The 14333-nt window shown below is 35.1% G+C and overlaps 1 protein-coding gene across 1 annotated transcript in view; it reads left to right on the top strand.

Moving 5' to 3' along the window:
* The first annotated feature begins 638 nt into the window (after positions 1–638).
* The window catches only part of GLP1R (glucagon like peptide 1 receptor), a 47155-nt gene continuing 33460 nt past the window's right edge, over positions 639–14333 (top strand). The window contains exons 1-5 of the mRNA XM_087961793.1: positions 639–647; positions 1098–1194; positions 2752–2862; positions 10988–10996; positions 13744–13844. Of these exons, the coding sequence (XP_087817919.1) occupies positions 639–647; positions 1098–1194; positions 2752–2862; positions 10988–10996; positions 13744–13844 (327 nt within the window). The remainder of the gene's footprint in view (positions 648–1097; positions 1195–2751; positions 2863–10987; positions 10997–13743; positions 13845–14333) is intronic.

Raw genomic sequence — 14333 nt, 5'->3', positions numbered from 1 at the left:
CATATCCAACAGAAATTTGAATTGCCTTTATACATTCTAAAGTTTGTCTAGTGATATATATCCATGATACATTTTTAAATAAAAATTCTCTTTTAAGACTATAAAAAAGTCTAAATTTCAGTCCTTTCAACCACATGTTTTCCCTTTGTCTCATCTGTACATTAAGACCAAAAAGGTTTAGCCTACTTTATCATACATTATTTCTGTTTTAAATTTCTATAATTACATGTTCATTGTTTATACGTAATACTATTTCAGACTCTGTCTCACAATGTTCAGAACCAAGAACTCTATCTACTTTAAATCATTTTAATAATTGTAAATAAGAGAACCATTGATAACTATATCCCCATTTAACTCATAGTATTTCCCCACCATACAAATTTAAAAATGTTCTTCTGCCACTGTTTAAAATGGTACATACACATTTATGTCCCCAACCAACATATAGCTAGCAGTACCATGAGCTTTCCATATACTTTTGTCCATAAGCAAACAATGGAAAAGACATCATACATCCTCATATAATTATTCTACTCATTGTTGAACCATTTGCTAAGCATTCCATTTATTTTCAACATGCTTTAATTTCATCATACAAAGCTCTTATCACACTCAACAACAATCCTTCAGTTAGCATGTGTATTGTGAGTTATTGTCAAATTTATTTAGCAATTTTGTAATATTGAAAGGATTGAAAGGATAGTCTGTTCATTAAAGAAGATAGAAGAAGCCCCTGCATATTAGAGTCAGTGTGTAATTATAATAAATCATGTCAGATGCCAACAAAAGAATGCATGAAGGAACAAGTCCTGAATAATTAATTTAGAGCTAGCTATCAATAAGCAAAGTTAAGAATGATTGTTAGTATCAATTTCCTGTTTTACAGTTAGAAAGGTGTAGCATAGCAAAGATTACTATAGCAAATTTAGCCAAGTATTATAATTTATTGAACATTAATTACTAATTGTCTCTGTACTAGTTCATAATTTCCAGTTGTGAATTTGAGCAGATGATCACATGATAAATAGTTGTTTTAATATTATGGGAAAATAATGGACAATCCAATTTAACTGACTCATTTTCTTTCTTTTCAGAAACCATATTCTTCATTTCCCTCCCTAAAGCAGAATTGGGAAGAATATCGGCTTCAGTGTTTAAAGTATCTCCGAGAAACCCCCCCTCTTGTGGCAGGTAGGGCTTCTTAAAACAAATGGCAACCACAAACATATCATATTTGGGGAGCTACAGAATATTATCTAAAAATGTTGCCAAGAAATCCAAAAGCAGAATCTTAATAAGGTTCAAACATCTAATAAGGTTCAAACTTCAAACAAAGATTGATTTGTGTACTTTCGCACAACTGCCATTGATGAACATCTTTAAAAGCATATTTTGCTCTATCACAAAATATTGGTGGGGGGTTAGCTATAAAAGGTATTTTATCTATAAAAGGCATTAGAAACAACAGCCTGCTTTGATTTTTAGAAAAGCCTTCATCACTATAACATTTGGTTGTATGTCTGACTCTAATCAATTGATAAAGATAAATTTTTAGATCTGATTCTGAACCATTTTTTTCATTGCTGCCTCTCAGAATTGCACTGCCAGTAACAGCCATGGAGAATTACTCCTACTTGTAATAATAATAGCCAGGAAATTAATTTTCCTTTATGTTTGTGGGCAACTAATACTGTTACTATCATGGTTTAATAAATGCTGTTGTAGTTTTAACATGTTGAATAATGCTGCATGTTAGGTTTTTTGAGTGGGAATTTCTGCAGTGTATCAATGTATATCATTTATAATTTAAAACAACAGGACAAAATATCTCTGTCTAGGACAAACACATGAAGTTCTCTAAATAATTTGATAGACCAGTAAGACAATGCCAGGTATTACGTGTTGTAAGCAAGACAAAGTGGAAGATGCCTAGGTGGTCTCAACGAAAGCAATTGCTTTCTTGACCATAGGCATAGTCTTATATATTTAAGTCATTATCACGTGGTTTCTGTTCATCAGCTAAAAACAGAAGAATTTGTGATTTACTGAATCTCTTGGAAATTTTGTCTATATACAGTATGCACACGTGTACACAGGCCACTTTCCAGTCCTGGAATATAAAGTAGAGACTTTTATTAGTGCAATATTCTTTATTAAATGATCAACAATGTATAATTTTAATTAAGATATTTAAATCTAATAGTGTAATTTTCACTTTGTCAGTAAAAATAGTCAACCCAGGACCAATATTTGGTTCAGTTCTTAAGATTCATTCTGAACATATAAATATGTACTACTGTACATGGCTAGAAGTTTTGAAGTTTTTGTCAGCTATGCTGTAAAGAATATTGCAACAATTTGTGTAGTGTATTCTTCCTTTTTATTGTTAAGTAATTTATGGTTGATAGTAGGTCTATAAATGTTGTGAGAACAAAATCTCTCACAAAGGTTTAGCTTAACAACGGGAAAAATGTGTGCCATTGCCATGACCTGCAATTCTAGCCTGGCTTTTTAAAAATCTTATTGAGGATATGTGCTGTTGAATTTTGAAGTTTATTTGTAAGGTTAAATCTTAAATGGTTTCTTTTAAAAATTCAATTTGCTGCTTTGAAATGGTATTTAATGATAAAAAACAGGGTGGAAACAATCTTTTTAAAAATCAAATAATTAAATGAATACATGTAATATAATGTTTTTGGGGGGAGGGTTTTCTCTGCTGACTTCTTCTAAATTATTCTCTGTTCATAGAAGGCAAGTTTTGCAACAGGACTTTTGATAACTATGTCTGCTGGCCCGATGGTATTCCTGGCACCTATGTGAATATGAGCTGTCCTTGGTATTTACCATCAGGTAGCTCAGGTAAGTTACTTGCATACCAATCCTGGAAAAAGATCAAAATGTTCTTTCTTCTCACTAAGATGCTAAACTTGTCAAAAGCTTAATGCCCATCAGACAGTTTTTTACAGCCTATTGCTCTTCAACCACGGTACAGGTAGGCATTGATTTATGATGACAATTGGGAACAGAACCTCTGATAAAGGATGCAGTTATTAAGTGAGTCATCATGTGGCCTTTTTTTGTTTCCATTGACTTGACTATTGTAAACCTGCTATGAAGTTGCAAATGGTGATTATGGCACCCTGTGATATTGCAACCATTGTAAATTCAAGGCAGTTGTCAACTGCTTAGATCACAAACATGTAACAATAGGGACTCTGCAACAGTCATAGGTTATAAATTACTTTTTTTTCAGACCCATCATAAGTCTGAATAGTCACTAAATGAATAGTCTTAAGTAAGTAGATTAATAGCTTCCTGAATTATCAGGTATGCTTGGCCAGGGATATTATTAGCTATCATCCTCAGACATCTAGTGAATTATCATTTTATCAGATTTTGCAGAAGGAGGAAAGTGTTATAATGCAATGGGCTAGACTTTAGCTGACCTATGTACTAAAAGATAGGATTAGATGTCTTGTGGCATTCTAAAAGTTTCTGATCTACAATGCCCAGCAGTTTTAGCCAGTATGATCAGTGGTGAGGAATACCAAAATTAATGGATCAGCAGATTCTGGAAACCCAGAAATTGATAGTACCTGCTTTGAAATATTATTGTTTCATACAAATATTATTCCTAACAAATAATATATGGAAAGATGGGCCCTAGATTGGAACAGCTGTTAACGAAAATTGGCCTCAGATTGTTGCAAATTACTTGGCAGCTTTTAGGAATTTTAAGCAGAATGGGTTAATTTTATTCATTCTCTTTCAGAGTTACAAATGGAAAGAATAGCCTTGGAAGAATATTTAGATGTAACCTTTTATTTTAAAAATATGTCTCTAGAATGTAAGTAAGGGAAATCTCTTAACACCCTGCATGAAGAATTAGAGGTCTTCCTTCCTTCAAGTAGTCTATTTATTTACTATCCTTAGGATTCATGGCAGCAATTTTGGCTGCACACTACCAACAGCCTTCACTATGGGGAAAAAACAAAGATTTACCATACTCCTGCACCATAAATAAATTATCACAATTGGCTGTATTTTTGAAAATAAGCATTATCTGGGGATAGCATTAGTGTTTTGATTTCTGGTGAGTTGATCATTAAAAGATTGCAAGCCCCTTTAGTAAGTAAATTAAGGCTTACAAGCTGCCTTTTCTCAACTGCTCTTGAATTTCCTATTTTTTCTATGGCCAAAATGGGATGTTTGTTTTAATTATGTTTGATCTTACACTACCTAACTTCACCTAAATTTGTGTCCTTTTCTTCCCTCCTGTCCCCATTTGCATCGTAATATGTCTTAACCTGTATTTTCTTGATTCTATATAAATCTTTCAATCTCAGACCTACATAGTTTAGTTTTCTTCCATTTTCTCATCATATCACAATACTGGGAGACAAGCAATAGTGAGAACTCTGTAGCCAAATAATATAGTGGATCAAATTATTTGTTCAAGGTGACAATAAAATACAAATGTGTGCAGTGTCAGTTCTTCTCCTGTTGGAAATATTTTTTGGAATGACTTGCACAGACCTGTAACTTAGCAAAACCAGCAAGTGAGTAGCTTTTGTCATTTTTAAAGGCATGTATTTACTGCCTGGAGGCAAGAAATAGTTTTGTATTGCTTCAATCTTAATAACATAACTTTCCTTCTAAGTTCAGAATCACAAATGAAACAATGCTAAAATCTCTTAATTTATTAATTAATTAAATTAATTTAACAAATAAATGCTCTGTCTTACATATTGTCAGAAAAAAATCAGAAAATAAAATACAAGCTAAGTAGTCAAGACCTTGTTGAGGATCCAAACTTTGTCAAGGACCTTGGAGTACTCATCTCAAATGATCTAAGTGCTAGAGCCCACTGTAACTACATAGCCAAAAAGGCATTAAGAGTTGTTAATCCTACGTAGCTTCTTCTCTGGTAATATCACACTACTAACTAGAGCATACAAAACATTTGCTAGGCCTATACTTGAATACAGCTCATCAGTCTGGAACCCATATCATGTATCTGATATTAACACAATTGAAAAAGTCCAGAAATATTTCACAAGAAGAGTTCTCCACTCCTCTACTCATTGTAGAATACCTTATGCCACCAGACTTGAAACTCTAGACCTAGAACTACGTCGCCTCCGGTCCGATCTAAATATAGTATATAGAATCATACATTGCAATGTCCTACCTGCAAATGAATACTTCAGCTTCAATCATAACAATACAAGAGCACACAATAGATACAAACTCAAGGTTAACCGCACCAAACTTGACTGTAGAAAATATGATTTCAGCAACATGGTGGTCAATGTTTGGAATACTCTGACTCTGTGGTTTCTTCCCCAAACCCCAAAAACTTTAACCTTAGACTGTCTACTATTGACCTCACCCCCTTCCTAAGAGGCCTGTAGGGGGCGTGCATAAGCACACCAATCGTGCCTACCGTCCCTGTCCTATTGTTTTTTATTTTTCTTATAAGTATCTATCTCATGTATTCAAAACTATATTTATTCTTATACCTGTATCTTGTAAGCGATTGACAAATCAAATAAATATTAAATACTATTCTAACTAGTAATATTTTTTGACCTTGGTAGTTTCTCCAAAACATATTTTGCTTCCATGAAAGTAATTATAGCTGCAGTAATGGGGAGAAGGGATGCTTTGTGTTGGAGCCCTCAAATTGGATTAATACAAAATTTCAGCATTTTCTGTTGTTAATTGTCTATTTTGACTATGAAAAACACAAGGGCTTGGGTACTATTTTGTCCTTCACTTAGGTTCACATGCCCAGATTTTTCCTTCTATGCATTTGTACTTCACAGTTGGACCCAAGGCAAATCACAGTGATGCCAAAATGAAAACATGCATTTGGTTATACCATCACTCAACATTTATAAGAGATTCAAATCACATAAAATTAGATATAAAATGAAGATAATGATAAGTCCCATTATATATAATAGGAATTCAAGAAGACTGCTAATAGTCCATCTCATTTTAAAAACTCTAAGAGTTTTTTAAAACTTGGAAAAGAGCTGTGTGAAAAAAGACAGCTTATGTAATTCACAATGTAATTTCATTTTTGTTCATTTTTATAATTTAAATTGAGCTGCCAATAACTCTGTGTAAACTAAAAAAGAAAGTTTGTACCTACAAAGATAATCCATTTTACCTTTTGTATCTCCTTCAAGGTCCTTTATGTTAATGGTTATGTCTAATGGCACTAAATCCTGTAAAACTGAAATCTTTCAAAGATGCAAGTTCCCCACATGACTTATAGGAACTATAACCATACTTACTGTTTATGGCTTTTCAGAATAGAGGAAACCTGGTATAGTATAACATGCCCATTCAGTCTTTTGATGTGTCCATATAGTTCAAGCAGGATCTTTAAGACAAGGACCAGCAATGCATTGCTTCAAACTATACTTACAGTACGTTAAGAAAATGCACTGAGGGGCTGAACTGTCCCAAGAAATGTTGTGTGAATTGTATACTTTGATAAAGTTTGGGCAACACATACTTTTCATGTATGTATTTATAATCAAACACACAATTTATATTTTACTCTGGATTATGAGTAAAAGAACTCAGCACCACTCATAGGTATTGTGAGAAGGGTGGTTATCAAGTTGGATGGATGGATAAATAAATAAATAATTCATTAATTAATCTGGGCACATTACATATTCAGATCAGGAGGCTTTGTTTAAACAAATGTTCTTCCAAGTCCGACTGCTTATAGAAAAACAAATTGAAATGAAGGGAATCTTTAGATATATCTAGTAAACATTTGCTGTGTGCTTATAGGAGGGATATCAGTTGAAACACAAGTAGAGGATCATGCCAATTAAAGAGTAAGGCTTATTGGAATTCTAATTTCACAGTAAAAGAAGCAAGCATTTTGGGAGGTCTTTTCACATCCACTTGTCAACACTCCCGTGCTGTACTGTGTACTGGATAAAGGACTCTTTCAGACTGTCTAATCCCAAGGGATGTAGAATTTTTCAGGTCAGAAGCAGTCACATCAACATAGCTTAGATGGCCAGTGAAGCGGTGGTAAAGTCAATGATTTGGTTAAAGCATTCTTAGCCAGCTGATATTTCTGAATACTTTTTAAAGCCAACTCCGGTAAATTTGTTACTGCAGTCATTCTGGGATGTTACAAAGGCATCATTGCTTCATAACTTCTAGATAAAAAATAAAAATTTATGTTGTTCACTATTAATTCACTGAGACAAGAAATTAATACATATTTGCATGCTGCATAATATAGAATCATTCACATGGACACAAGACATAGTTATAATTAGCTTGTAACATAAGTGGATCATGGCTACAAGTGTAGCCATTTCTAAATTTTGTAAATTAACAGATTAACAGATAATCAGAGTTGGAAGGTAACTCGTAGGTCATCTAGTTCTAGGGGTTGCCAACCTTTTGGACCCCAGGGACCACCAAACTCATAATTTTAAATCCTGCGGACTACTAATATGAATCCAGCGTGCCGCTCGCTGAAGCGCCTGGACTCCCAATGAAGGATGTGGTCCTTCAGGCACTTAGCTTGGCTGCCTGTTGCTGCAACCTTAAATACTCAGAGTCATTTGGACCCATTTCCCACAGAAAACAAAACACCAGGATCTCTCATCTCTCTTTCTCTCTCTCTCTGTCTCATCTCTCCCACTCTTTCCCTCCCCCTCTCCCTTTCTCCCTTTCTCCCTCTTTCTCTCTCCCTCTCTCTCTTTTCCCTCCCTCCCTCTCTTTCTGTCTCAGGGTTGGTGGGAAAGGAACCTCTGAACTGGTGTTGCCTCCTGCCTCCCCCTCTGGCAGCTGCCAAGCCTCCTCTTTCCCGTTGGGTGTATGAGCACTTCTGGCAAGGAGGAAGCATGGTGGGAGGAGGCTTGGTGGCTGCCAGAGTGCTTTGCGGCTCCTAAGGGGAGGGGTCGAGCCTCTCCCTCCAACATCTTCACTTGAGGACATAGCTGGCAGCTGCTTGGCCTCCTTGATGCAATGGAGGCAGGACGCAACACCACTTCAGAGGTCCTTTTCCCCCCACCCACTCACAAGCCAGGGAACACTCGGGAAGGGCTCCGATGCCACGATCTGTGCCCCTCCCCTCAGGAGCTGCAAAGTGCCTGCCACCCCTCTGGCAGCTGCCAAGCCTCCTCCCATTATGCTTCCTCCTTGCCAGAAGTACTCATACACCCAATGGGAAGGAGGAGGCTTGGCGGCTGCCGGAGGGGGAGGTAGGAGGCAACACCAGTTCAGAGGTTCCTTTCCCCCACCCCATCCCCTCGCAGGCCAGGGACCACCCGGGAAGAGTTCTGATGCCGCAATCTCCTGCCCGCTACCCTCCCTCCCCACACGCATCCTGTCCATCTGCCACCAGTATCACTCGTGTTGCAGACATGGGTGTGCTGCCACCCACCAAAATTTTCTCATGGACCACCAGTGGTTGGCAACCACTGATCTAATCCAACCCCCTGCCCAAGCAGGAGACCCTACACCATTTCTGACAAATGACATAATTGGCATAATTTTGATAAATAATTTTGATCATATCAGAACAGTGCCATGAAATTATTTTGTGGAAAAGTGTTATCTAAAGATCCACAGGAGAGATAAAAATGTTACAAAATGATTTTCTGAAGTCTGGTTGGATCAATGTATCCTTTTATATATAAACTGGTGAATTTTGCTTATATTTATAGAAAAATGACATAGCTTATAGATAATCAAATGTTTCATATTTAAAAAATATATGCTGGCAAGAACACATTTGTGTTTATCTCCATTAAAAACAGGCATAAAATAGGTGCAAAGTCTTGTTCTACGATTTCCTTCCTTCCTTCCTTCCTTCCTTCCTTCCTTCCTTCCTTCCTTCCTTCCTTCCTTCCTTCCTTCCTTCCTTCCTTCCTTCCTTCCTTCCTTCCTTCCTTCCTCTTCCTTAGAATGAAAGTCTGTCTACTAACTGAAAAGAGTCATCCTGTTATATCCAAGTTCTGTGAGGGAAAGTTTATTTTCACAGACAGGTTTCAACTAAATCCCTTCAGTTATGGATGTTAAGTTGATTTTTTTCTCTCTCATTGCTTCTAAACTTTGACTCCTGTTTCTTCAGGCTCTTGGCTGAATTCTGTAATTCTAAGAAAGAAAGTTTGTAAATAGTTTAGTATTTAGACTTTGTTGAAAGCAGCAATAATATAATTGCTTCCTAAGTTTTGGCTATACATATTGCAGGATGTGATGTGCCCTGAATGACTTTCTACTATTGACCTCACCCCTTTCCTAAGAAGTCTGTAGTTGTGCCTACCGTCCCTTCTTTTATTTTTCTTATATGTATCCATGTATTCATAACTATGTTTTTACTTATACCTATTATCTTGTAAGCAATTGACAAACCAACAAAATAAAATAAAATAAATAACTGGAAATGTGTAAGAATGTATTGTCTTAATTATCTCCAGTTGAAAATGGTGGGTTTATGTTTCTTACCTATTGGTATCATATAATCCAGAAAATTAATATATTGCAGGTTAATTGAAAAATTGATATACAGATAGATTTGGTTGATGATTCTACTGGAATTACTGAACTGTTTTCTTTTTAAGCTACAATTCATACAAATACTGTATATTATTTGAAAGCTGTAGAAAATAGGGACTTTGTTTCAAATTATCATATGTTGTCTTACTGTAAAAATAATGCAGATACTACATCAAAATTGGTAATCTGAAGGTAGACCACATCATAGAGAAACATGAGGTGTAGAGAATATTGTGGCCACAACATTTCTAAAATCCCACATCTTTCTATCCCTTTCCAAAAGAATTTCTTATATATGCTGACTGAGAATTCTAAGAATTTGAACCCAATTACCTGTTAGCTTCTTTCACGTACCATTATTTTAAACGGGCATCACAATGTTTCAGTTTCTTTTAAATATTATTTTTAAACTTTGCATTGACTGCAACCATTTTGCCATCACTATATTTACAAAGAAAACAGTGTGAGAATAAAAGGAAGCATTACATTAGATACACTCTAACTTCAATAGAAAAAGTAATCCTGGAAATTTTATAAGCAGAGTTTGCCCAGCCTACAGCCCAGCCCTTCCCACTGGAAGCCAATGTATTCAGAATCATTTCCTAAATTAAAAAGAAAATGCACACAAAATGCACACACAATGCATGAGAAAACTCTACTCTACTTCCTCTCTCTCAAGTTTGTCTTTCCCTGTCTGGATAAATTGTGATAGTCTATGAGCTGCTGTAATTTGTTTCAAAGATAAATTATGTGGCAGTTTATTCTGAAAGACAATTGGGTGACTAATCTCCCACTATTCCTGTTCTGCAGCTGCATAAAAATACCAATCAGATTGGCTATTTTAATAGGGAAAGCATTTAAAAGAGCTAGCTGATAAAATATTTGTGAGCCTCCTGGCATGTGATAACATATTTTCCTATATTCAAAAGCCTTTAGCCAGCTGTAACATTTGATTTGATTTATAAGTTTATTGCAGAACAAGATAAATGATGACATTAATTCCAGATCTAACTGTTGTCCTCCCTTCTTGCTCTTTTATGTACATATAGGGACTGCTTGAATTCTAGGCACCACTCCATATCTTTAAACATTTAATATCAGTAAGATGTAATTGACATGGAATTCCAGCAGACAGGGTCAAAGAGAGCTACTTCTAAGAAACTAACTTTATTTGAAAGCATATTCCATCAAAAGATAAATAAATCAAAGCCCTAGCCTAATTGTGTAGTTTTACAGCATAATTTCTGGAATATTGCTCCCTTTTGAATAAGATTTAAATGCTTATCGATTTCTCTGGTTCCAGATGATACACAAGATCCCCAAGAAGAAATAAGAGCTTAGCAATTGGACATTAACTTAAAGTTGTTTATAGGTCACCAGCACAAGTATATTCATAAAGCTACACTAACCCCCTGATAACTGGATTTAAGGCCAGAATTACATGGTAGATCTTTTATTCTTCTATGGCAGAGTGCTGCCTCCTAAAGCAGTTGACCCTATGCTGAGAAAATACATGGAATTCATCTTTTGTTATCCAGAAAAGCCTCTCCCATGTAAAAGGAATCTGCAGCTAGGGAGATTTTAAATTATCCCTTATTATGGTTTACAATACAGAATTACATAATTATAAACTTTCAGACTACAATGCTATGTCCTTGGAATGAAGATAGATAGATAGATAGATAGATAGATAGATAGATAGATAGATAGATAGATAGATAGATAGATAGATAGATATTTCCATTGCACAGTTGAAACTATTGTAGAGTTCTTGGTGCTCATGGAGTTTTGGTTTTTTGCTTGCAGACATTTCTTAACCCATCTAGGTAACCACATCAGCAACAAACTTGCACTAATTGGATAATTAATTAATAATTAAAATAATTAATTAAAACCAGGCTCCAGGTTGACTCAGCCTTCCATCCTTCCGAGGTGGTTAAATGAGGACCCAAATTGTTGGGGGCAATATGCTGACTCTATAAACTGCTTAGAGAGGGCTGTAAAGCACTATAAAGCAGTATATAAGTCTAAGTGCTAATTCTATTGCTATAATATATAACATATAACATATATATTATATATATATAATATATAACATATGAAGTAAACAAGCAAACAAGCTCAAAGAGCAGCAAGAACTCCACAGTTAAGACTGAGCTACTACTCTTATTGAAATTTTAAGGTGGGGAATATGGGGGATTGTTGCTACCAACCTCTTCATAAAAGGTGTGGGATTTGTGTGTGTGTGTGTGTGTGTGTGTGAAAACATCCAACACTTTGGTAGTAGAGTAAGAGAAAAATTGAATCTCAAGCTGCCTCGATTTGTTTTTCCCCATGTTCCTAATTCAAGAGGTTTGGACCAAAATAGAAAGGCTGGATAAGTCCAAATACATGATATCATGAACAATATTGTCATCGGCTACCAAAAGTAGCTGCTGCCTTATTTCTGTCCTCTTGTTACTAGAACACTGAATATCAAAGTGTGGTGGAATCTCCAGTTAGACTGGAGATGTTAAGGTTTGAAGTCACTCCAGTGCAGGAAACAGCACAGGTCTTATCATCCCAGAATCCTTAACTTGCAATTCCCAAAGTCATGCAGTCAATCTGGTGAGATTCCTGTAACATTGTTGACTAGCTTTTCTTAACACAAAGTCAAGTTTTATAATGAATTAAAATGCCCTGCCAATATATATAAAACTTTATTCTAGAAGACAGAATTTCCTGGTTGAAAAACCTATTATGAGCAAGTAGGAGGGAATTTGTTCTCCAGATAGGACTGAACTGTCCAACAATGGATAGATATAACTACAATTTCCTATTATAGTTATACCGATCCTTCAGAGAAGAAGATTAAACTTTTGCATGGGTGAGAGAAAATACAGAGGTGAAGGCTGAACTTTTAAAAGGGTGAAAGAAAAATGATTTTATGAAGTCTATGAAAAATAGAAAAGGAAAATATGTTTTATGCCATATGAAATTTAGGTAGTTATTCAGTATTCTTGATTTGGAGATGATATGTTATATCCCTTTGGATACAAAGTCTGGTTATTTGTTTGTTTTTAAAGAGATTTACAAAAAGCAACATTTTAGTAAAAACCTACATTGATGGTAAATGTAACATGCAACAAAAATAGTAAGCCAAAAGAATGTTAAAACCATGTTATTTCAGTAAACCATTTTTTCTGTTTTTCAAAAAGGTTAATAAAAACAGCTATTAGCCCCAATCTCTTAAATAAGACTCTTAAATAAAAGCAGCCTGAAATAAAAACAGATTAAAAAAGATTGCCTTGAGAATAATCTGAAGTTTGCTAATATTAGGTAAATGCCACCAGGCAGATCAATCATGTTTTTCATAGGAATCCTGAATATTGGAATACGTAGTGTAAAAATAATGGGATATTCCCATGTGGTGTTTTAAAGACTTTTTTTATCCTGCCTTTATCATTATTTTTGTTATATATAAATAACCCTCAGCAGAAAATCTACTTTCCACTCTTCCTGCCCCTATTTTCTCCACAACAACAACCCTATGAGGTGAGCTGGGCTGAGAAAAAGTAACTGCTTTAAATTACCCACCCAGCTTTCAGGTCTAAGGTGGGAACTGAACTCACAGTCTCCTGTTGCCTAGCCTGTTGCTTTATCCACTAGACCAAACTCAGGGATGGGTCCAAATCCTGTGGCATTTCTTCTTTTTAGAAATTAAACATTACAACTTTGTAATTAAACGTAAGTTGATTTCCTTATTTAATAACACTGCAGCAAAATTTGATGACATATACTTAGCTGAATGTAAATGCTATATTGACAGCACAGAAAATTCTAAGCTGCAAATTATTTGATTGTTTCTTACATGCCAATCAAATACTATTTTTTTAATCTGGTGGTAGAGAAATTGTTTCCACTACAAATGGCCTGATTCTGGGAATAGATTGATTTTAAATGTATATAGAGTTAAACCTCTAGTGTACTGAAAAACTTTGTTTGCCAAAATTGGTACAAAGATTTGAAGCCCACAAACTCATTTCCAACTTTCGGGTTCTAATTTGTCTTGGGACTCCCAAAACATGTAATAAATAATTTACAGTCTAGTCAGGGCTATATTAATATTGTGGGCAACTTCTGGATAAGATTTTAACTATATATGCAGTTGATTTGATTGCATTTGGCTTTTTCTATCACCTGCCTTTTCAGGGCAAGTTTACCGTTTCTGCACACTGGAAGGGACATGGCTGATGGAGGAGAATTCCACCAATCCATGGAGGAACATTTCTGCATGTATGGCTTCTGATGAAGTAAGCAAACAATATTTGTTTGAAGAATTTATTGCCCAAATGCTACATTCTTTGTGCTGTGGAAGTGTCTTAAAATAAAGTTTTCTATTAACAATAACAGCATGGAATCTTCCATTAGTTCTTATAGAATGATTTGGATTGTTTCACAGTTTTAGTGGGATTGAAAACAGGGAAATGTAATATAATATTCTTGATTGTTATGTCCTTCGGGCTTGTAATACTGATAATTGCAATGAAACTGAAGTTAGAACTTGAAATTTTTTTAAAGAAACCATTTGAGTGTGTGATACAGAGGGACCAAGATAATACATTGACAAAATTATAAAATTTCTTCTGGTTTCATCATCCAGGAAGATAATGAAAAAAAGATTTTGAATTCTATCTGGTGACATTTCTCTATGTCTTACTGCATTTCATCTATCTATTTAATTGTATTCCACCTTTATTATTTTTACAAATAACTAAGGCTTTGATATTTTATTTTGTAGT

The sequence above is a fragment of the Notechis scutatus genome, chromosome 1, assembly GCF_049901735.1.
Source record: "Notechis scutatus isolate UNSWTSFEM ecotype Mainland chromosome 1, rNotScu1.2, whole genome shotgun sequence".
Lineage (NCBI taxonomy): Eukaryota > Metazoa > Chordata > Lepidosauria > Squamata > Elapidae > Notechis > Notechis scutatus.
The sequence above is the reverse complement of the archived record's forward strand: the minus strand, read 5'-3'. Positions and strand labels throughout refer to the sequence as shown.